This window comes from Vombatus ursinus, unplaced genomic scaffold, assembly GCF_900497805.2.
Source record: "Vombatus ursinus unplaced genomic scaffold, bare-nosed wombat genome assembly UNPS02003292.1, whole genome shotgun sequence".
NCBI lineage: Eukaryota > Metazoa > Chordata > Mammalia > Diprotodontia > Vombatidae > Vombatus > Vombatus ursinus.
In genome coordinates, this window is record NW_020943070.1 from 20118637 (window position 1) to 20143132 (window position 24496).

Here is a 24496-nt window from a genome sequence, read left to right on the forward strand (position 1 = left end):
CTTCTCTTTTTTCCTTATGCATTCATGGCCCCCTTATCTTTATTCAACACCCGCCCAACTGCTCCCAAGGCTAATACCTTCCCTCCTTCCCCGCCCCGATCATTCCAGCACCCCCCAGGGGGCAGTATCGACCACTCTGGGAACTTATGACCTAGACCGTATGGGACACTAGCTTTGAGAGCTCACAATTTCCTAAGGTAGGACTCTCTACTGATGGACGGCTTTCAAGTATTTTCTGAAACCTAAATTGGTCTTTATGCAGCTCACCCTCAAGTGTTCCTTGTGTAGCCCTTCACAGAGGACATGTCTAATTATTTTTTACCATTTTTTATACATGTAACTCCCCTTTAAATACTAGAAAAACCTCAACCGCTTCTATACAACCGGGTCTACTCAGAAGCAATAGAAACATTATTTACCTATCTATCAAACCTCAGATGAGAATTATTACTACATAGTAAGTCTGAGGCTCAGTCACTTCTTTTCCCCTTCCCTGAGGTTCAATATTTATTAACATTAAATCAAGAAGCAAGAGCTATACATATAAACTACATAATCAGACAGGTTCTTCCCAGTTCCAGGTTTCTATCATGTAAAACCAAGGGAAATTAACTAGAGACTATTAACCACTGTAAAATGATGTTTGGTTTGACAATGGCTGTCTTCCTAAAATAAATATTTTTTTTCCTCTAAACAATTTTAAATTGAGTAGTAGAGAGTATGCTGGGTATGAAAACTTGAGTTGGATTTCTGCCTTTGACACCACAGGGCCATGGGCAAGTAGTTAACAAACCCTGAATCTGTTTGCTCATCTGAAAAAGGGAAATACAGGCACCTGTGTAATTGGACCAATCATTTACTGGGTTGTCATGAGGCTCAAAAATGACACATCAGATTTTACTACAACAGTTCACGATCCACAAGGCTTCCAAAATAGTAGCCTCATATTCCCCTAACAGCATCGGCACTCCATGCTGGGTGTTTCCTGCTCCCTCCTCCCAACTTTTATGTCATGCACCCCATATAAATGGACCAAAAAATTACAGATTACCCCATTGCCTTACTAAATTTCCTTATCTATTTGTGGCTTTCTGTTTTTCCCCCCCAAGGACAAGAGGTTTTATTTTGTAGTATTATATTGGATGTTTCCATTTAATAAACATACAAATGTCTATAGGTGAGCAGATTAGTTTAGATCAAGGGTAGGGAACCAGTGGCCTTGAGGCCACATGTGACCTTCTAGGTCCCGAAGTGCAACCCTTTGACCGAATCCAAACTTCACAGAACAAATCCCCTTAATCACAGGATTTGTTCTGTATAGCTTGGACTCGTCAAAAGGCTGCACCTGAGGACCTAGGTCACATGTGGCCTCAAAGGCCACAGGTTCCCTACCCTTGATTTAGATAAATGGTTCCTGCCCTCAGAGAGCTTGCAGTCCAAATGCTACCAATGGACCAGTGGCTCTGTTCATTTACTCACCTGTGAAAACTACATGTTCAATCATCTCAACTCCTAGGAAAGCGTATTTATAGCACTAATTCCAAGAAGTGAATTTTTTGTAGCAAAAATTTTCTAAACCCACACATGTCCCTGTGTATCATTTGATGTTTTACTATTCATTACTCTAATCCCATGATAAAACAGTGTAATTCCCTTTGCCTTTATTTTTTGATGCGTACACGCCCTTTTGGATATAGTCCAAAGATGTCCTATCATTTGTATGATTGTAACTCCACTAAAAGCTTAATAATTCATAAATTCCTTTATTATAATTATTGTTGTTGTTCAGTTATGTCCGATTCTGTGTTACCCCACTTGGGGTATTCCTGGCAAAGATGCTGGAGCAAGTTGTCATTCCCTTCTCCAGTTCATTTTACAGATGAGGAAACTGAGACAAAACAAGATTAAGTGACTTGCCTAGGTTCACACAGCTGCTAAGTATCTGAGGCCAGACTAGAATGCAGGAAGATGAATCTGACTCTAGGCCAGCACTCTATCCTCTGTGCACTGGTTCATGCTTACAAATTCCTAAAATATATATTACACTTTCAAAGGGTGTGAAATTGGAGCTACTGAACATAATTTCTCAATCTCTGTAACTACTCTGGATACAAAGTGATGATAAATATAGGCTATTTATCATATCCTGTGTGCACAGGATTCCTTATTTATTCAGGAACTAGAAATTATAGGTTAGTTACATCAAGATGTTTCTACTTTAGCATTAAAAAAATTGACTAACAATTTAAGTTTTTGCATGACTTAATTTACATTAATTACTTAGTATTTTTCAACCACTGTAAATTATAAACATATAAAATGAAAGGGTTGAATTAGAACACCTTTAACCTTGTTTCCAGATCTAAAGCCTGATGTAAAGCCTGTAGACTATAAACTGAATCACAGAAGGAATAATGAAAATTCCTTTCTTCTTTGTCTTCTTCAGCGCCTGCCTGGCAACAAGCAACTCAGTAATTTTGTTGACAGAATTGACATTTAACCTTCACCGGTAACTTCAGATGGAGTTTGATTTATGTAATTAAGCCGCATTTCCCATCCAAACCACTATAGGACATTTTAACAAGAGGTTAAGGATGTAGGCTGAGAAAGCATATTCGGCCATCAAAAGGATCACGACAGTCCATTTTGCTGAAGCTGACGGATGGAAGAAAAGTTAAGTGCATTTGTGTACAGCAATAAAGGAACGTTTGGTGGTTTTTCAGTCATATCTGACTCGGTCACCCCCTCGGTCACCTCATCTTGGCAAAGATACTGAAGTGGTTCGCCATTTCCCTCTCCAGCTCATTTTACAGATGAACTGAAGCAAACAGGGTTAACTGACTTGCCCAGGGTCACATAACTACTAGGTGTCAGAGGCTGGATTTGAACTGAGGAAGATGGCCTGGCATTCTATTCACTAGAATGAATAAATAAAGGACCTAGGGAATTATTGAATTGGTAATCTGAAGATAGAAGAGGATGGGATCACAGGTAGACAGAGGGGTTGGTTGGCTTTGGTGAGGAGTCACCTCACTATCAGAACCTCGAGTAAAGGTATCTGGGAACAAATGAAAAGAGAAAGTTCATAGAGAATAGCCTGCCTGTGTTCTTTGTGAAATGTGCAGCGAGGTGATGGGGTGGAAGATGTGGAATGTTTGAAGAGCCTTGGTGGGAAGAGTATGATAAACAATCAGTGAAAGCTCAGATGGATAAGTACACCCAGTCAGCATTCAGGTCTACGTAGGGCTGACTTAGGTAAGAAAATCTACCAGCATTTTGCACTAATCCAGGAATGGGTTTTGGCAGTAACAATCCAACTACAATATCAAGACTGAGAAGAAAGCAAAGTGGTCAGAGCTTAAAGTTATGGCTTGAAAAAAAGAACTGATGAGTGGGTGTGATTAGAGATAACAATAAGGAGAAACAGGTTTAGAATGAGAGATGATCAGCTAAAGGAATACCAATAGTTTTTAACCACGAAATTGAAAAGATCTATGGTGTGATAATGTGGAGTGGAAGAGTAGGACAATGGCATGATTAAACTGAGGACTTGTGATATTACACCAACATTTATGGAGGGAACCCCCTCAAACAATCTGGAATTATGCCCAAAGAGTTCTAACTGCCTACATATCCTTTGACCCAGCAATACTACTAGCTCTGTCTCTAAAGATGATTATGGCAAAAGGAAAAGAACCGGTATGTTCTAAAATATTTATAGCAGCTCTCTTTGTGGTAGCAAAGAATTGAAAATTTCAGGGATTCCCATCAATTGAGGAATGGCTGAACAAGTTACAGTATATGACTGTGATGGAATAATACTGTGCTGTAAAAAAAAAATTTTGAACTCTATGATTTTTAGAAAAACATGGAAAGACTTGCACAAAATAATAGCAGGATAAGCAGAACCAAGAGAATGTTGTAAAAACAGCAATATTGTTTTAAGAACAACTTTGAGCAACTAAGTCATTTTGACTACTATAAATACCCAAATTAACTACAAAGGACCTAAGATGCTATCTGCATCCAGAGGAAAAACTGATAAACAGATGTATAAAATGATTTTACATATATAGATATTTGTGTCTAATGGTAATCATCTCTACGGTGGGGAGGGAGGATGACCCTAAGGGAGAAAAAGGGAAAAGCTATACAATAACTTTAATAGATTTGCAATTTCATGTACAATCATCTTTTTTTATGTTAATGTGATGGAAATGCTTGTTTTAAGTTCAGAACAAAATTAAAAGGGGAGAATAGACAGAAAGGGAGTTAACAGACAGCAGTTACCATAATCTGGATTGGGTAATTTTGATAGTGAACTTCAGTGGGGAAGAGATTATTCAGATAATCACAATGTTGTGTAATTGTTGTAACCGAAGCAGTCATTGAATAAAGATGATCTTGGGATCAGACACAGGAGCTGGCAGGGACACTGAAAGAGGTTCCTTGTTCAGCCATTTTTCAGTCTACTCCAACTCTTTGTGACCCCATTTGGGGTTTTCTTGGCAGATACTGGAGTGGTTTGCCATTTCCTTCTCTACCTCATTTTACAGATAAAGAAACTGAGGCAAACAAGGTAAAGTGACTTGCCCAGGGTTACACAGCTAGTAAGTGTCTGAGGCCAGATTTGTACTCTGGAATGTGTCTTTCTGCCTCCAGGCCTGGCGCTCTGCACTACGGTGCCACCATAGCTGAATAAAGTGAGGATCAGGGGTGCCTTGCCCACGGTCACACAGACACTGACAGGTCATTTTGACTGTCACTGAAATTTTGGGGGAATAAAAAGTGAAAAAAAGTTTTAAGTCTTTGGGTAACACACAGCTTGGAAACTGAAAATAAGTTCTGTAGGTGGAAAATTATTCTGGGTTGCTAGATACCTTTGTTACGTTTATAAAATACTCATAGATAGCTCCCTTATGCAATTCTATGCCGACAAAACTCAGGAAAAAGGCACAAATATGTCATGTCACGCTGGTGGACTGGTGGATGCTGCTACAAATACATGGTATGTCTGATACCTGTGGTTCTAGGCCCAAAACAATGCAAATAAGGATGCGCCTTACTGCACAGAATTTTTGGTATTCAGCCTTCTACAAACTTAAATGGAAGCCAGTTTTACTAAAGGAAGGATGCATACTCAGGTGTGTGTGTATGTAGCTATGTTACTAAACTGAAACCTTTTTTACCTCGAATTAACATTCTTGGGACTCTGCCTCCCCTCTCACATTCAAATTTTAAATACCACATTAAAGTTTTGTTCAAACTCACTTCAAAGCTATTTCCCTTAGCAATGGAAAAAAGCCATTTGGAAGATAAAAGTAAAATTCTTCAGGGCACTTTGTTGCTTAACTAGACAATAAAAGTACAATTTCAATCTTCCGCCTTGCACATCTAGAATGCTAGGAAGATCTGTTTCTAAAGCTGTGATAGTGCTAAATTGGGCATAAAGAATTATCTGCAGTACCCTAGCCCCTGTGGCTCAGATTCTCTATCCTATAACAGATACTCTGGCCAACCTACACTTTGCCATCCCGATTCACTGTCTGAGAAAACTGACACATCAACATGCATCAGATTAGAGGGCTTTTCTGTATACAAACAGAAAGTTTGTGGGGTTTTTTTGGTGCTAACACTGTACTCCAGATGCACCACTCTTCCCAACAAATCTGTGGCATTTGGCAGATGTCATCTCCCCCCAAACCTCCTTTGCCTAAAGCCAATCTAAGGCAGTAGACCTCAGCCCTGCCCACATAAGGCAGGTGAAAGCCCAATTATTGAAGATAAAGCCTAAGGCACATCTTCTGCCTCATTTCCTGGTGAGGCTTCTACTAGCCATAAGAAATTTTATTAGGAAAGGATTAAGATCTATGTACCGTATGTAATTTCCCCTGGATATGGTGGTAAGTTTAATCACAAAATCACTAATTTTAGAAAGCAACAGTTAACTTAGTAGTACAACCAGTGACACCAAATGCATGTATTTAGGTATATTTTAACTGTCTATATTACAATCAAAAGAAACAGTGAACAGAAACAAAGATTACTATTAGCAAGGACTGCTTTCAATTTGAGATTTATATTTACCTAGAGCAGGGATTATTGTGGAAATCTGATGAAGTCTATGGCCTTCTCAGAAGGTGGTTTTTTTTTTTTAAGGCACAAAATACACAACATTAAAAAGGAAACCAATTACATTGAAACAGTTATCAATGATTATAAGAAGTTCACACAGTCTTCATGTTAATTGAAGAACTCCTGTCCTAGAGAAATGTGGGTAGTGGTTAGACCAGATTTCTTCTACATCCATTTTTCATGGATTCTATCTAAAGGTAAATATATGTAAAAAACAGAACAAAACAGTTCAAAGCAAAAAATATAAGGCATTATCCCTATCTCCAATAATGCATTCAGTGCAGCTTAACAAAAAGAATTAGCTGTAAAATCAATGAAGAACTTAAATGTCAGGATCTGCTAGTTGGAGGTCTGTCTGGCCTGGGGGTTTAGCTGTGGGTGTGATAAAGAATGGACTAAAAGCAGCAGACATACATTTGATAAAGCAACAACTACAGTAAGAACTGGATTGATCTACTAACACCAAATTTAGCACACAGATGAAACACAAAGATTACATTTAGATTTATAGATATATATGCAGGAGAGATAAAATTCCCAAGAAAGAGTATCAATATCAACTGAAGCCTCAAAAAGAAAGCTTTATGTATGGTTATAGTAATGTGATTTTAAAGGGGGCAGTTGGGGCTCCAAAAATTTAACTTACTCTAACTATTCAGAAACTTTCCAATAACATTCAGTGCTGCAATTATAACTTAACCTCAAATTGGATACCCTAAACAAAATTGCCAACATTTGAGTTTGGGGGAGGGGGGAAAAACTGGGTTGGGTTTTCAGCATTCCCTTAAAGTTCCTTCCATCTTTAAATTCTACATTCAATTAATTTATCAACAATATCCTTTTGTTCACAGCAGTACTGTATGTAGACCCTGGAAAAGGGAGATCCTTGCCCTCAGTGACTTTATTGTCTAAGTGTATATTAGTGTGATCTCTACTAATGGAGTACTCCTAGCTCCAGTTTAACCTACTAATCTGGAAAAAAATCCAGGGATTATAGCCATCAATCCAAATGTAAGAGAAGAAAAACATGACTGAAAAGTAAATAGGTTTTATCTCCGAAATTTTCAACTCTACAAATATCTACAGGGAAAAGCTAAAAGTGAATATTGGAAATACTAATGTCTGGTAAATGACACAATCCTACCCAGTCTTCGACCTTTTCCCTGAGGGCAAATTTTAATACCTGGATTCTTATACTAATAAACATAATTGCCAGTATAGCACTCAGGTCAAATCTTTTTCTTTCATAAATTCTACCACATCTCATGCAAAAAAAAAGGTTTACCTCCAGGTTGCTTAGCACAGTAGTACTAAAAAAAATTTTAACAAAACCTAGTCCATAATTACTTCATCAGTGAAACAGATTTTAAAAATCCAATTGGCTTCTTTTTTTTTTTAATTAACAAAGGACAAGCTTGTTCTAAAATCATTTCAAGAATGCCACACTCCATATTCAGTCTGTTCTACTCCTACAGAATAACATTTAGTCTGAGCAAAGAACTAATTTTATCACTTCAAAATGAGGAATGCTAAATTTTGTTTTACATAAACTAACAAACCCTAATACCAAAGAATTTTTTTAAAAAAAGCTATCAAATACTTGCATATTAAATGGTTTAATATATATTAAATGGATAGGGATGGAAATGTTTCAGTCAGCCACAGCTCAAGTTTTACTTACAAGAATGGGAATTGTATCTAACTTAAACCAAGAAGAGCACCAAATTTACACTCTCCTATATGTAGTTATATGTAAACACTGAAAGTTCAGTTATCATTAGTGCCCCTACTGTAATCACCAACCAACCACTTTGCTATATACTATTCATAGTGCAAAGAAAATATTTCTACCAAAGAACTGAATCCCCTTATAAGGAAACAGCCAATTTTTTAGGGCTAAAAAGGAAACAAGAGAAAGGTAGAATCCCATTTTAGCAAATATAGTGAGGTATAGTTCTACATATACCAAGGCTATTTCCATGCCATAGAAATGCACAGGAATACTGCTTTGTTGATTTGGATACCAGTTTTGTTCAATGAGAAATCCATATAGCAAACATATTTCACTTGTCTTTATGAAGTTGGCAGTCAATTAGAAAGTGTTCTGTTATTTATATATAAAAATATAAATATCAGTATATAACAATAAGCATGCAAAATGTTATGTTGGTTGTTCAGAGTTCTTAAAAGAATAAAAGTGACTTGTTTCCTGGCTCCCAGTGGCTGGGCTGGTGGGGACTATAAAATGAAGTTAAGATAATTCATACACTAGCAGAAATCTCAGGACACAAACACCCTTAAATACCTCTGAAATGCTGTGAATTACCTTCTGAACTACGGCAGTTCGAAGCAACTTAGAAGTCCTAACATTTTGTAGTCCCTCCCAGCTTAAGTAGGTAACAAGAAGCCAGGAAACAGTATTTCCACCACATTTCTCCCTCTCGACATAGAAAAGCCCAAATCATTACCAACACAACATTCTGAAAAACACATCAAAATTTATTAATAATTTTTGAATACATTTCAAATATAATTTCAGCAGAAGGGAATAATATTATTTACCCTCTCAGGTTCCAGTGAGTTTAGGAACATTTCTTTCAGAACACGTACTCCTCCATTATTTGGTCACTACGCAAATGTAGCATATCCCTGACAACTGCTTCATGTAACTAAAAGCAAATAACCATTTAATTCCTCCATTTTTAGCAATAAATTTTTTTCAAAAAGGGTTATATAAAACATAGCAATTTTGATGTTCCTTAAAGTTCACTCAAATGGGATTCTACCTGTTGAAGAAAAACAGAAAGGCTAGAAAAGTGATCAAGATAGGGTACAGAGAAAAAAAACGAGATCAAATTTAGATCACCAAAATTAACCTGACAGTAAAAATAACAAAGGACAAATAAGAGGTTTAACACAAAGATCTTTCCACAGCAAATTTTCATACAGTAACTCAATGTGTTCAGTTAAGGATTTCCAGAAGTTATAATTAAATGTTCTGAAGTGAAAAATGGATGACACAATGCAAATACCAAGTGTTTTCTGCATATTACCCCAAATCATGCTGGGGGGAGGGAGGAGCACAAGAAGTTATATCATCTGTAAGAATGAAACAAATATAATCATCTTAAATTCTTGGCCTTCCCTTTTTTTTTTTTTTTTTTTTTTTGCAATTCACTAATGAACAAGATCAACTTCACCATCATGCCTTGAAATAAATCAACCCTTCTCCCCCAAATAACAGTAATTAGCCTGAGGTATTTTAGTATGGCTTTTACTTTCCCAACTTTCTTGGAAAAGGAACGCATTACTTCCATTAAATCTAGAATCCCAGATGCCTTCATACAGCCCAGAGTCCCAATTCTAGCAGAAGCCACAAAGATTTGCCACAAGAATGTCTCTTGTACAAATCTAAGATAGAGGTACTAGCCATTGGTTTTCCAGTCTGAAAATTATAACCCTGGTTCAAACAAGGTGCTAAATATAACACATACACAATAAAGGTTAAAATTTCTGACCTTTTAATGACCAAGAACAATTTTTATATAATGTAACTTAATAAGCCTCAACACTCTTGTGAGGTAGGTAAGTAAACAATACTACCCATTTAAATATATGGATAGATTAGAGGTATGAGTAAATAATATACTCACATATTAAGCAATGACAATTGGAATAGAACTCTCTCCCTAGCTTCAACCCCAAGACCATAATAAATTTAACTTTAACAATAATGATCTTTAAAGGGTTATTATGATTCAAAATTTTGTCCACTGGTTCTCCATTCACCCTTGCATATTGGTAGATGCAGGACTGCTTTTTAAAGTCTGGTCCCTTCTCCTAAATAATGTCCATTAGTTACAACTATCAAGGTCAACTTCTAAATATGTCAAATTAAGACATTATCCTGGGAGGACTAACATTCTGCTTGGTAATTTATTTTTAAATTGCAACAAAAGAACTTGCAATGGGCTTCTATCAGGTGGTGTAAGTGATCATTTTCAGTGAAGGTACACCACAATACCACTAAGAAAAGGAAAGATGCTTTCAGTTTGAATGGACACAGTTACACAAGTAGAAGAGGACGCTAACTTCTGAAAATACTAGGTTTTATTCACACCCCAGTGGTAAACAATAACCTTAATAGGATGACTAAGTTTCTTCATAGATCACTATGTCACATTAAAATACAAAAATCCATAAACAAGCAGACAGTTAACGAACATTAGATGTGGTCTTACTGGAAATTCTTAACCATATACTAGTCTCTTCTCAAATCAAATTTCAAAATGCTTTGTCTCCTAGTTAGTACAAGTCACTGCATTTTCTAACAAAGTAATGAAGGCACAGCTAGTGCAAGCAGACTTAAACCCATTCAACTACTGGGCTGAAAAAATACTTTGGTTGGTTCTTCAGAAGGATTTCTTTTTTTTTCTAAACCAATATTGGTCTCAAATAACAGTTCGGAGAATTTTCGCAGCAGCAGTCTAATAGCTACATGACAAAAGACTTCACAAGAACCAAACTCTGTAGCAATGGACATGCGTTAGGGGATTCACTGCATTCTACATATCCGGCAAAAATTATACTATTAAAATGCTAGGTAGAATGAACCTATAGTTTGAACTGGTTCTTAAACGTTCATTTTTTCTTTTTTTCCTTTTTTAACAAAAATTGTTTACTTGATTCTACCAAGAAAATACAAAACATAAGGCTGTAAGTAACTACTAGTTGTGTGTTTAGGCTGGGACAGTGCAGTAATCCTCAAGGCCACAGCACACACTGCTCACTGCTGCTTGCACTCGGCTGGGTTTGGATCTTTCTGTTGAAAGGAAGACAGAAAACAACAGTCAAGGCCACTTTCAGCACAATTCTGTCAAAACTGTCAAACTTTCCCAGACAATTCCTCCAATTTTTGTCAAGGTGGGAAAAATGCAACTCCTAAGGCAGTAAACGTCAAGAAATCACAGTTGTATACTTGATAAAAACACACAGACCCAGAAGCTGGAGCGCCCCATTTAAAGGGGTTGGGAAATAGGAACAAAAAGCTCTCTACTAGTCAAGGTATAATTCCTTGTAGAAACCTCAGGTATCAATTTGCTCACTGGACTTTATCCAATATTTAAATGACTTAGTGGGAGAGTGGAGGGAGGACAAAGTTTTTTATGTTGCCATAAGAGGACAGTTTCGGTAACAGATTAACAAACAAAAACTGAAGTTGCAAGGGTAGTAAGATGATATTAAGATTTAAATGATAATAAAATGATAATAAGACTTTAAAAACATTTTTACACAAAGATATTAACCTTAGATCTTAAGCCTCAAGTCATAAAGAATCAGGTTGAATTAAAGAAGAATTCAAATTTCATCGGTAGACAGCACTTTAAATATCACAGAAAAAGTTCTAGAAATCAGTGCCATAAATATCTACATTTAAAAATTTCATCTCACAGCTAAATTCAGCCTTTATTAACAAATGAAACAAAAACATCCAAAATCACATGGTTGTCTAGACAGACATTAAAAAAAGTATTTTCTCTTACCTTCGGATCATATTCTGGATCATTTTCCTCATCAGCTTCTTCTTCCCCTTCCTATATTAAAGTTTAAAATGCATCCATGAAGTAGGTACAGTAGAAGAAAACTCATAATGTAGGCAGATTAATCTAAATTATAGTATAGGGCAACAAGTTTTCATCATTACAAAACTTTGATGAAAAATGCAATTTAATCTGAAAGCTTCTAATATGAAAATTTCCCAACACAACTCGAGACACATCCAGTCTGCTTTTATTGAAAAGATTTACTGCAGCCAACGTTGAAAAAATTTACTGCAGCTTTTGACTTCTTCAAAGAGCTGATAACCCTGCAGAACAAAATTTTTAAATAAAACATTGTTGCTGATAGTTTTGCAGCTTATCTACTATATACATATATTACCTGTAGAATTATAGTATATCTTTCAATTAAAATATATTCCTTTTTTGATAAAGTAAATCTTATGCCAAAAACCTTAATGCTAATTTGATAAATATTCAACAACACAAATCATCAATTAAACAATTTAGCTGTCTCATCTTGCAAATATTACCTCATCATCAGCCTCTTCACCTTCTTCATCATACTAAAAAAAAAAAAATAAATAACTTTATTTAAATATGGTCGAGTTAAAAACTATCAGAACCAAAGCATCAGAAGAAACCTCCCAGGCCACCTAATTCAAAACCATAGCTATGTAAGGCTATCCCCACACAGCATACTAGCATTTCTAGTTGTAACACTAATATGATAAGCTCAGCAGACTATTCCCGCACTCCACTCTATCCCCATTCACTGGATATAAGCATAATAAATTACTCGAGTCATCAAAAAACAAGGATAGGATCCTAGACAGAGATCATCTAGTCCAACCTTCTTCATGAGAAAACTAGCTCAGAAAAGGAGAAAACCCAAGGTTAACCAAATACAAGACTGCTAGTGAGCCAATTAATTTTAGAAGCACTTAAGTTTCCAATAGCACGACTGCAAAACAATTATTTCTTCAATAATCAATAATTATCCAGTGGGCAAAAGGTCTATTATTGTCAATGTTTCGAAAAAAGATATATAAATTCAATTTTAACAAGTGTCATGCCACTGATGTTAATGATTATCTTCTAAGGGACCCAAAAAATATCATCTTTGTCCATCCTATGCCCTCTAGAATGGCCAACAACTCAAGCACCAACTACAGTTTTAAAATTCACAAGAGTTTTGCTAAGCCAATGAGGTAAGGAAATTCCAAATATACCTAACTAAAGCCACTTTGCTATGATATATAATTCACTGTCACTGTATACACTGGATTATTCACAACCTCAAAAGGATCTTGCCCTCTAAAAGAGGTTGTAACTGTGCTGATATTCATCTTCACTTACATCATCATCATCATCTTCAATAGCTTCTCCTGTGAAGTATAATACTGATCTCGGGACTATACGCTCACGTAAAAAGTGACCAATTTCAAAGTCTGCTGCAAGGATAGCTTCCGCATCATCATCCTGTACAAGATGACAGTACTTTATAAGTAAAAACCACAAACATATAAATAATTTCATTAAGCTGGTTACATAAGTAATCTTTATAAAACTGGGATGCAGCCAGGCTAAGTGTATAAGGAAAAAGGAATTCTAATGCTTAGGTACACCTTACTAGCTTATTTTCTCAGTCAAACAATACACAAGTCAAAAATGGTGAATTAAATGACACATCTTTAATTCAATAATTTGAACCAATGCTAAGGGAGTCTTGATATTTCAACCAATGATCCACAAAAACTATATTTATATTTTCAAAAGTCACAAAAGTATTATGTTCACATTTTATATAGGTCAAATGTAGATACTGCATTTTGTTCTTCAGAAACCTCTTGTACAAAGAATGAGGTTAAAACCTTCCTGAAATTTTAAAATTAGCTTATGTGCATGGCTATATGGGAAACAGCATGATCTAGGCATACAATTCTTAATTGAAGTAAGTATGGTAGAGGAAGGAAAGGAAGAAGAGAGCAAGTTAAATCAGCTTAGCAGATAAGAAATACAGGTGATGGGGCAGCTAGGTGGTATAGTGGATAGAGCACAGGCTCTGGAGTCAGGAGGACCTGAGTTCAAATCCAATTCACTTAACCCCAACGCTTAGCAAAAAATAAATAAATAAAACAAAAAAGAAATACAAGTGAAAATATGGGGGGGGGGGGGGGCACGAGGAGAAATAGGAGAATCCAACTAGTTCCATTTTAAAAACCAAAAAAATGCCAGGGAAGCAAGAGAGAACATGAGTTACTGATCTCTCATGTTTCAGTTGCCATTCATCTAAATCATGTATCCTCTTTTTAAGGACTGTATATTTAAGAATATGAAAGTAATGAATATTAGACCTATGAAAAATATTTTTTTTTACCTGCTAGGGCATTAAGTTCTATTAAACTAAGAAGCTAAAGAATCCAAAGGACTATTATATCACTTAATATGAAGCCCTGGTTTTAAGATGATCACAGGAAAATGCCCTAAAAGAAAAAGTCCAGGTGGATATATACAGTTGGGTAGTATGCATATGGTTTTTAAAAGAGTTAAGTTCAATTAACAAGTTAAAAATTTCTTATCTTTAATTTGAAAAAACTTACCATAAAAAATTAGTTAATGGCAAAAACATTTCAGAAATGTACTATCACAAGCACATAATCAGATTCAGAATGATTTCTCCCCCTTAGTTACGGAACAAAACCATTTTAAATACTAATAAGCATTATAAATAAGAATTCTAAGAATGCTAAAAGCAATGGGTAAAGAGTTTTGAAAAGGAATGCAACTGACATGTATAGAAAGTCATTACATTTCAACACAGAAAGGCAAACCTATCAAACCAATGCCTATCACAGAATTTTGCATACAGTGGGAACTTATTAAAAATGGTCAAATGAACGAACAGATGCCATTCTGTATGCTGCCATGGCTGCAAATTATTTTAGGACTGCAGTCTACCTAAAAATATTAAAGATGATAACTATCACAAAAAGCATTTTCTTCAGTAAAAAATAACACTTCAAAATCTTTCTACCAAACCCATTCACCTTATATTAAATATAACATGTCCAACCCAACAAAACAAAAATTAGGCACAACTCTCTAAGTCTATTCAATGCTACTGCATTTCTCAGGATCCAGCAGGGGTCACCACAGCATCTAAGAACAACTACTCTGACTTCCAGAGAACCAAACATTCCATCAACCTCCACATTCGGGATAGAAGCAATTTCTGCTGGAGTAAGTTCAATCATTAAAGGAAATGTTATTCTGTCCAGGGTGGAGGTGACCCTTGCAATACAGCATAAAAAAGCATTCTCGTTTCACTGAAGAAACAAACGGCATTTCAGAAAACATGGGTACAGAAGTACAAAAGTTTAGGGCACAAAATTTGGCACTAACATCCTTCAAAAGCCTTTCAATGTCTATAGTTTTTTTTATTACTTTACTAAAGAAAACAATTGGACTCACCAGGTCTCCACTCTCAGGAACTACAATTAAACGGCAAAGGGAGGGAAAGAAAGAAAAATAAAAAGATTATTAATATTTTAAGAACAACACTTAAGCACCCAACCAATTCCAAATTAAAAATGCTGTTTACCTTCAGGAGGAGAAAAGAAATTGAAGAAAGAATCATTGGAAACTGTTTTTGTCACAGTTCGAACAGTCCCACGTCCCTTGTGTTTCTGTTTCTTCTTAATAGTTTTCAAAGTGACATTTTTCCCTTTTTTCCAATCTACCTGACACCTTTGAGAAACAGGGAAGTTTTGATCACATTTACAACACTAAAAAAAAATCCTCTCAAAGAAAAATATAAACTAGAGGACAAATATGTTTATCATGTGTCTTATGTGAACATCACACTATCTGCAATTGGCTTAAGTTCACAGCAGAACAATAAAACTGTTTCTTCTAAGAGCAAGTACTTTTAATAAAACAAATTTTGTTTTAAGATTTTACATCAAGATTCGACCAATTCATTTAACAACTGTAATTCATCTACTCTTTGGAAGAACTGTACTATGTGTTAGGTGGAATACAAATCAACCAACCAAAAGGCATTTATTAAGTACCCACTGTGTACTGGGAACTGGGAACACAAAGATTTAAAAAAAAAAATCAAAGGCTTGGCTTGCCCTCAAGGAGCTTACATATTCTACTGGGGGAAAAACATGTATATAGAAGTACACACAAAATAATTTAGGGAAAGGAGTAGGGAGATAAAAATAGGCCTCATGTAGAAAGAAACTATATGAATATCATTAAGGAGAAGAATGTGAATATTATTAAGATACTGACAGAGTAAGTATTTGCCTCTACTCCTACAATTTACATTCTAGCAGGTTTCAAATCTGTAAGTCACAACGATTAGCAAACAGGTTCAGCTCTGAAATATTAAGATTCAAATAAAGAATAAGATATTCTTTTATAAATACATGTAAAACAATTACATTAAATTTATAATGTGTTTTGAAACATCAAATAATCTCACCCTGTGCAACTCATAATTTCTGGTCCATCAAAGGAGAAGGGATCAGAATCATCTGGCTCTGACCGCATACGATATGTCTTCATCAGCACCTCATTTGTGAAATATTCATTGGGTTCAAAGTGAAATTCTAATGTAAAACTCTAAAGACAGTTGCAAAGATTAAGATATTATTGGTTAGAACCTCTTTTGTTCCCAACCTAAACAAATAAACTAAATAAATGCCTGACAGGGCATTAAACAATGTTAATCCAAAGCTCTATCCCAAGTGAATATATTTTTATTTTGCTTGAAATTTTAAAAATGGTCAAATACTAGGAAAATACAAGTGATATAATAGATTTAATAAATTTTCACAAAAACTTAATTTTCATACATCCTGACTCTTGCTTTCAAGTAAGTACACTCCCTACCCTCCCAAGATCCCATCTAACAGTCAGGCTCCAAATTAAGATTCGTATTATTATTTTTAAATTGTTTACCATAGGTTGGCCAGCATCTGAGAACTTCACTTTAATATCTTTCAAATGCTTCAGAATAGGTTCATCATGTTCCTTTAAGTAAAATTTAAAAAATTATCAAGACGGATATTTGAGCTGAATATTAAAGTTAATAAACACATTAAGAACTACCCTTTCTCCCCCCCAAGTCAACAACTTTGACGACAACTTTGATCAATACAATGATTAGTCTTATTCTTTCTCTTAATGCTTAGCCAGGCAATCATACATAGGTGTGAGATCCTCAGGCCAAAACAGATTTTTGTTAAAGAACACCATAATGTGGATAACTTTGAAAAAAGTTCCCTTCTAACACTGACAGAAAAGAACATGGGTATGAGAAAGCTTCCTGCTAGTCATTCAACCTAAACAGTGGCTTACATGTCATGATGCTCAGAAGACAAGTAGTTGTCCCTGAGAACACTAAAAATGAGTTACATGAAAACAGAATCTAAAAACAACTGGTCAAAAAGAAGTAACCTATGATTTTTTTTTTAAACTATGCATCAAATTATGCATAAACAAAGCCAATTTTGCACTTAGTTAAATACAAAACACTAATTAATGTATATTTCAATGTGTTAAATGAATGGTGCTATGCTTGGCAAAGATACTAAACTACTGTGACCTCATCTGAACCTCCAAGGCATTTTTATTATGGATTTAAATTACCTGAACCATATCACTGAGCAAGTCAACATTTTTAAAAACAGTCAGCCAAAATTCAGGAATTCCTTTAGGGTCTTCTTTTTCTTCATCTTTTTTCTCCTCTTCAAGCTTAGCCTTCTCTTTCATTTCCTCCTTGAAAAAATACAAGTGTTACTTACTAAACTTGGGAGGAGGCACATTATTCTTTATGCTTCACTTTTACTTTCAGGTTTTTCATTTTCCTTCCAACCACCAAAAAAAAAAATAAAACAAGTAGGGGCAGCAAGGTGGTGCAGGGGATAGAGCACCAGCCCTGGAGTCAGGAAGACCTGAGTTCAAATGCGGCCTCAGACACTTGACACTTACTAGCTGTGTGACCCTGGGCAAGTCACTTAACCTTAACTGCCCAGGCAAAATAAAACTAGTGCAGTAATACAGTTTTGCAGCAGAACATTTTTGTCCCACTACCAAATATGTGAAATCATTTGTCATGTTAGCCAATTAAACATGTGGCAAAGTTGGCTTAGTACCAGTAGCCACACAAATAGAGAAAAACCTAAATGGATCAAAAACAAAACCTTCTAAATTCCTATTTAATTTTGTTTAAAGTCTGTTTAAACATGCTATTATTACCTTAATGATTAAAAGTTGTACAATTCTAACAAAAGAATACTCACTGAAATCTCTTCATCGTCATCTGGTTTCCATTCACATTCTTCCTCTGTAGGTTCATAAACTGCATTGATGATTTCACTTCTCTGAAATGATTACACCATTAAGTCATTTAAATTTATAGCTTCCATTCTTAATTAATTACTTAATTGTGAAAGATACTGCTGCACAAAGTCTCAAGCAACAACCCCATAAAATTAGAGATTTTTCTTCCCCTCTGAGCTCACTATGACACCTAGATGCACTGATCTTGCCCTTTCACCAATGGCAAATAATTCCAAGCATACTATGTGTAATAACCATTTCAACATTAGGCCAAGAAACTAAAACATTTAATTCTGCTAATTTTAATTAAAAGTACAAATCTCCACTTCTTAAAACTGCATACTTTGGGTAAGATATGGTAGGATACATTACCTTATCAAAAAGTGGCTGGTAAAGAACAGCATATTTTCTTTCAAGAGCATGAACTTCCTCATAGAACTTGGCTTCTATCTGTGCACATTTCACCTGAAGATTTTTGAGGGCATTCACACGTCGCTTAACTACTTTTGGCAAGCTAAAAGATTTAAAGAGAACCCATTATTATGTGAGTTCGATAGTGAAGTTACATATTAATTCCTTTTTCTTATTTATAACCATATGAAGCAAAAAAAGGGCAAAAATTATGCCAGTTCAGCAGCCAGTGTACCATTAATGATAAAAGACTCAACTCCTAACCCCCCAAAAAAGACTCTTACTCATTCGCAAGGCTACACTAAAACATGATGGTGTAGATGTTTTGTAACTGATTTAGCCCTAAGGATAGAATGCTAAGCAAATCCTACAAAACTGTAATTTTTCCAAAAATGAAGTTTTAGAGCAATTAATACAATAAGAAATCATTTACAGTCAACTATCAGTGAATCAATAATTTTAAAAGAGGGTTACTACTAATCAACTGACAAAGCCAAAGAATGTTTCTGATTTATGAACGCTCTAAAATGCCCTTTTCTTTTCAAAAGTGAATAAACAGATCTTCACCTTAAAAAAGTTACATTTCAAAGAGACAATCAAATTTTCACACTGACTTATAACTTTAGAGACATTTAGCCAATCATACATGAAGCTAGGCCTTCAATTTAACAAACTGGCATATCAGTAAAACTGCTAGGTAAAGTACATAATAACCATGCCTTTTCTCTTTCCATAATCACCCTTAGAGAATAAGGTTCCCTTTCAATTCATAGCTACCTTACATCCTTCTGTCATGGGCAGAAGGAAGACAAAAATCCCCCCCAAACCTCCCAACAAATCTCATTAACAAGAGATAAAGACAGAGGTGTACAGTAAGGGGAAAAGACACTCCCCAGACAAGAGTCAAGTGACCTTTCATTTTCAGCTCTGCCACAAACTAGTCAAGTGTCCTTCAGGAGGAAGTCACTTAACTTCATTAGCCTCAGTTTGTCTATAAAAGGAGGACCCAGATCACTTTCAAATATTTCCATTCTTACATTTTTTGATCTCAGGCTATGACCCTACAAACTGAAACTCAAAATAAGCTTCAAAAGACTGCTGTCACCCCTGCTAAGTTACTTAAAGTGACAGTATTAAAAAGCTCTGGCCTTAAATCAACTTTTTAGGATTACCCTATTATATAGTGAGCTCTTTAAAGTAGGAACAGCTATACGACACCTAGTAGGAAACACTGATTATAGTGCAGGGTATCTACCTTTCAATGTATCCAGTTGATGTTCCAACTAAACCATCCAATCTTTCTTGAAGAGCTGCAAGAATCTGAGGATTCTGCATCATCTGAACAGTCAACTGACGAGCTAAGTTGAACAAGAAGGAATTTTTTGAAAAGACTATTATAATTGATCAGTAGATTAATACAGTCACAAGGTTTCCCATAAATCTGGGGTCTAATAAGAAATCTCAGCTTAGCATAAGAATAAATGAGCATTAGGCTAATGAAAATCACAATGGGAAAAAATTGCCCTGAATCCTGGTAATGTATCTATGCCATAGTTCTGAAAAGCAAATTACTCAATGCCAATTCAATTCTCGAATTTTATTAATAATTGCCAATGTGAATAGGCTTTGTCAGAATTTTCTTTTATGTAAAAGAAATCAAGACAGGATTTGGCTAAAATCTGAAATATCAGTTTTTAAATTTATCTTTATAGAGTATTTGGTTTCAAAGGTGGAAAAAGAAAATTCACCTGCATCTAGAACCTTAGTCAGAGCTAAAATGTGATCTCTTCTTTCAGTTCTTCATTTAACCCTGTCAGCCCCTCACTATGAATTTGCAGACAGGTGCCAAGCCTACACCCATGAAAATTACAGGTACAGTTCAAAACAGGAAAAAAGAGCAAACACACAAAAAAATCAGGGAGATGCAATAGATTCCTTATGTTTTACTCCACCCCTAAAAATGAGGTCAATAAATCCACATGGGATTGAGGGTAAAGAGAGAAGTTTGGGATAGAGCAATGGCATTTCTAACTCACTGATGATAGTTACCAGAAATTATGGATTCCCATCAACAGTCAAGGCATTACCTTTGCTGTTTGCATCTTCACCAGTTTCTTCTTCTTCCACTTCTTCAACATCTTCCATATCTTGCTGGTCAAGTTCAGTTTCTTTGCTGTAATTAAAAATTGGCAGATTAGAATTTATATGTACTAGGAAAGAAAATCTTCAAAAATTCATTTCCCTATACTAAAAATCATTCTTTTTTAAACGATACATAATAGGGAATTTCTAAGATGATGCAAAATTCTCCTACTTTTTTGTGCTAAAGACAACATCAATTTGCTACCTCCTGGCTTAAAAAATGAGTGGTTGTTGTGAAGAGGCCTTACACTGTGACAGATAAGGAGAAACTGCTTTAAGGAGAAGGATCCTGCCTCCCTGCTCTTGGGTGAATGCTGCAAGGGGAATCTGTTTCATGAAAGGTGTGACAAGAGGCTTCCCTGATATTCTCTAGGGCAGGGTTTCTTAACCTGGGATTCATAGACAGAGTCAAAATATCTGAACTTGGATAGGGGAAAAAAAATTACATAATTGATTTTATGCAGTTAAAAACAATTTTTATAAGCAGGGGTACAGAGGATTAACTAAGGGATCCATGACACACAAAAAAAGTTAAGAATTCTTGGTCCAGGGCAACTTTTTCCAACTACTCTTAGGACTAGTCCATAATACATGGATAAGGAACCCCATCATTTTGGAATGTCTCACAACCTTTTTTAATTTTAAATTAGTTTAGCGTTAAGAATGAACGAGCACTTATCAGGAGAGTAGATGAGATAATAATTATGATAGTGAAAGGAATGAAGATGCCTATGTGTACAAGGGGTATTCATAAAGTCTCGGCACTATTTAAACTTAAATACTGCAGTTGTAGGTATGATAAAATCAACAGATATAATGTCTTTGAGAACAGGGATTTTCATTTTTTAAAGTCTTTGTGTTTCTGACTAAACCCTAGCAAAATTTGTGGCACATAGTGGGCATTTAATAAATGCCTATTTAAAATACATTTAAGCAAATCCTCAATGTTTATAATCACTCTAATAATAAACAATTTACTTTGGGACATATGGCAGTCAAGCAACAGGCAGAAAACTCTCTAGGCTAGTGCTGGAGCTAATAAATTACCAAGTAATATAAAGGGACACTTTTTTCACCTTTATTGTCTTAAGGAATACTAAGAACACACCAATCACAACCTTAAGAAATGGGAAAATAAAGCAATCTATTATTACCAGATAAAGCACTTTAAACATGAGGCTTTATTCAAAAAGTACTCTGGAAAATAAAATCAAATCAATTTAACAAATATTCATTAAGTCCCTACTAGATGCCCAGTACTATGCTAAGCATAAGCATTAGCCAATAACTTAGTAACTAAAATAATTTATCAAAATTACACTTTATCCACAATTTATATGAACAGATACTAACTATTAGTCATTTAGTATACATTTTATTAAAATGGAATTCATCCACACACACTACTACTATAAAAGGACAAAGTAGGGGTCAATTTTTTATAGTGCAAAGAAGAAAATTACTTACTTATCAATGTCCGCCATGTTGCAAGACCTCTGAATATTTGAGATCTATAGAAATAAATGAGTGTTAAAAATATTCATAAAGAGTAAGTTATTTGAGAAATCAAAATCACAATGGACCTAACTTTATAATTACCCTAGGAAGCCAGAAGTCAACATACTACAGCTAAATCCCAGAGCCACCACCCACAGCAATTTTCATGAGCAGCAATTCCTATCCCTCCACTTCTGGTAAGCCACTGTAAGATCAGTTACCAACAACTTTTTGGGTCCTGCAAAAATTCCATTAGCTTCCACAGGATGGCAAGGCAAGTTCTTCTTTCCCTCTTTGTCCAACGGTAAAAGACAATTATGGGAAATAACAGAAGAGTAATAAATTGTTACTCCATCATCCTAGTCTAATTCCTGAATGTACCCACTTTGGAAATCGATAGTCCGATCTCTTCAGGCTCATTAGTCCATAAAAAAGTAAAACTACAAGGGTAACCCAGGGTTCAACTGTACAATTGCTTCTCTCTTTCCCTGAAGCATTTCTTTAGGACCTACTTTGAGAAAAGTAAGTCCCCAAAAGAGAATGTAGTATTTTATTAATAGGCTCAAGGATCTAATACATAAAGAAATCTAAAATACTGGTCAAAAATAAAAAGATTTTGATCTACAATGGCTCCTATAAACCTAAACAAAGCATACAGAGAAATACCATCCTAACAAACTGCTTTTGTTGCACAGAATTTTGCTTAAGTGAACCTAGTGGTTGGTTGTTATGATGACAACTATAGTGATAAAAATTATATTTGTTATAATTACATACCTTAAGCCATCAAAAAGGCAGCATATCTTAACAGAAATAAAGACCTGGGTTCAAGTCCTGATAGTCTAATAAGTCACTTTATCTCTCAGTGACCCAGTCAAATCTACAAGACTGTAAGTTGTAGGTTAGTTGAGAAAGAAACTCCCTCTACTAGTTTAAATTCCCTAGTAGAGGAAGTTTCTTCCATGGTTAATAAAAGTATGTCTAACCTAAAAACATTTGTTAAAAAGGGATTTAATTTACTTGATCTGGGTCCACTTGTTCTTGACAGGTTTGAGTTTTTGCCTTATCTTGCCAAGAGGCAGGCTTCTGTAGCACTTGCCAGCCATATTCTCATGTTATATATCTGGTTAGCCTCAGGTACCCTTTATGTGTGATTTTCCACGTCAGAATGTAAACTCCTTGAGGACTGAAACCATCTTACTTGTGGGGTCTTTGTACCCCCAGCACCAAACAGCACATGGCACAGAATAAGTGTTTAATAAATACTTAAACCAGTTATTTATGCTACTAGATAAAGGAGAAAAGATCCACAGTTAAGGCCGGTGGATGACAAGAATGTAAACATAATGTAAAAGGTACTGAGAGCCTGAAGCCACCATTAGAATTTAACCCTCAAATTAATATTTCTCCATCTCATTTATAAATTACTTCATTTTAAAAAGCATAACTTATACAGGCTATGAATAGATGTGTTAACTGTTGTTCAGTCGTTTTTGAATTGTGTCCAACTCTAGTCATTCCATTTGGGAATTTCTTGGCAAAGATACTGGAGTAGTTTGCCATTTCCTTCTCCAGCTCATTTTTCAGATGAGGAAACCAAGGCAAACAAGTGACTTGCCCAGGGTCACACAGCTAGTAAGTGTCTGAGGCCAGAGTTGAACTCAGGAAGATGTAATTAGGCAATTGCAAATCACAGTACAAAGGGGGATACAGGTGCTCAATCCAGAGTGTCCCACTTTAGCCATTTAAATAAAGAGAAAACAAGCAACTTTGTGTGGCACTGGTATGAGGCACAGGTATTGTACCTAAAACAATACATAGATACAATGAGTGCCCTCTGGGGCCAATATGAACAGAAAATATCACCTGTGGCTATCAGATAAACTGAGGCAATATTATAGCATGAGTATTTCAATTCACTTATAACACCTATTCTACAGTTGTGTTACAGATGGGGAAAGTAGGTTAAAAGAATGGCTGGACATTCTACATGCACTGTGACCTTGCCAAGCTAGATTACATTAAACTCCTGAAGTGTGCCATGTACCACAGCTCATAGCACTTGGGAGGTACTAAAAAAGCTACTATGGAGAATCCAATACACACTCACATTCATAAGCTGTCTTGCCCAGTTTGGCAAAAACTAACATACATAACAAGATCAACTCAAATTTAATGTATCTTTACACTCTTGTGAAGAGTAAATAAAAGCATGTTAAACATTTTCATTTGGAAGAGGGAGGGACCATTAGTATGCTATACAGGTGATCAGATAAAATGGCTAGGTCTGTGGGTTCTGCTTCACTGTTCTTGTCACAAGGAAAAAGTTGGGGAAAAGAAGGGAAGCAGAGAGGAAGAGATCTGGAAACAAGTGCTATCTGAAAACAAAAAAGGCA

At 35.5% G+C, this 24496-nt stretch overlaps 1 protein-coding gene across 2 annotated transcripts in view; it reads right to left on the bottom strand.

Moving 5' to 3' along the window:
* Positions 1–8613: 8613 nt before the first annotated feature.
* LOC114049893 (nucleosome assembly protein 1-like 1) overlaps positions 8614–24496 on the bottom strand; it is a 26306-nt gene continuing 10423 nt past the window's right edge. Inside the window, exons 2-15 of one of the 2 annotated variants that reach the window (XM_027871351.1) lie at positions 22071–22114; positions 20549–20634; positions 19717–19819; positions 18423–18564; positions 18011–18091; positions 17358–17483; positions 16668–16739; positions 16189–16328; positions 15298–15443; positions 15168–15187; positions 13053–13175; positions 12227–12259; positions 11679–11729; positions 8614–10957 (exon numbers count right to left, since the gene is read on the bottom strand). In XM_027871351.1, coding sequence (XP_027727152.1) covers positions 10922–10957; positions 11679–11729; positions 12227–12259; positions 13053–13175; positions 15168–15187; positions 15298–15443; positions 16189–16328; positions 16668–16739; positions 17358–17483; positions 18011–18091; positions 18423–18564; positions 19717–19819; positions 20549–20634; positions 22071–22087 — 1176 coding nt within the window. In that variant the 5' untranslated portion in view covers positions 22088–22114 and the 3' untranslated portion in view covers positions 8614–10921. Of the gene's footprint in view, positions 10958–11678; positions 11730–12226; positions 12260–13052; positions 13176–15167; positions 15188–15297; positions 15444–16188; positions 16329–16667; positions 16740–17357; positions 17487–18010; positions 18092–18422; positions 18565–19716; positions 19820–20548; positions 20635–22070; positions 22115–24496 lie in introns of both variants that reach the window. The other variant, XM_027871343.1, reaches the window with a different exon arrangement.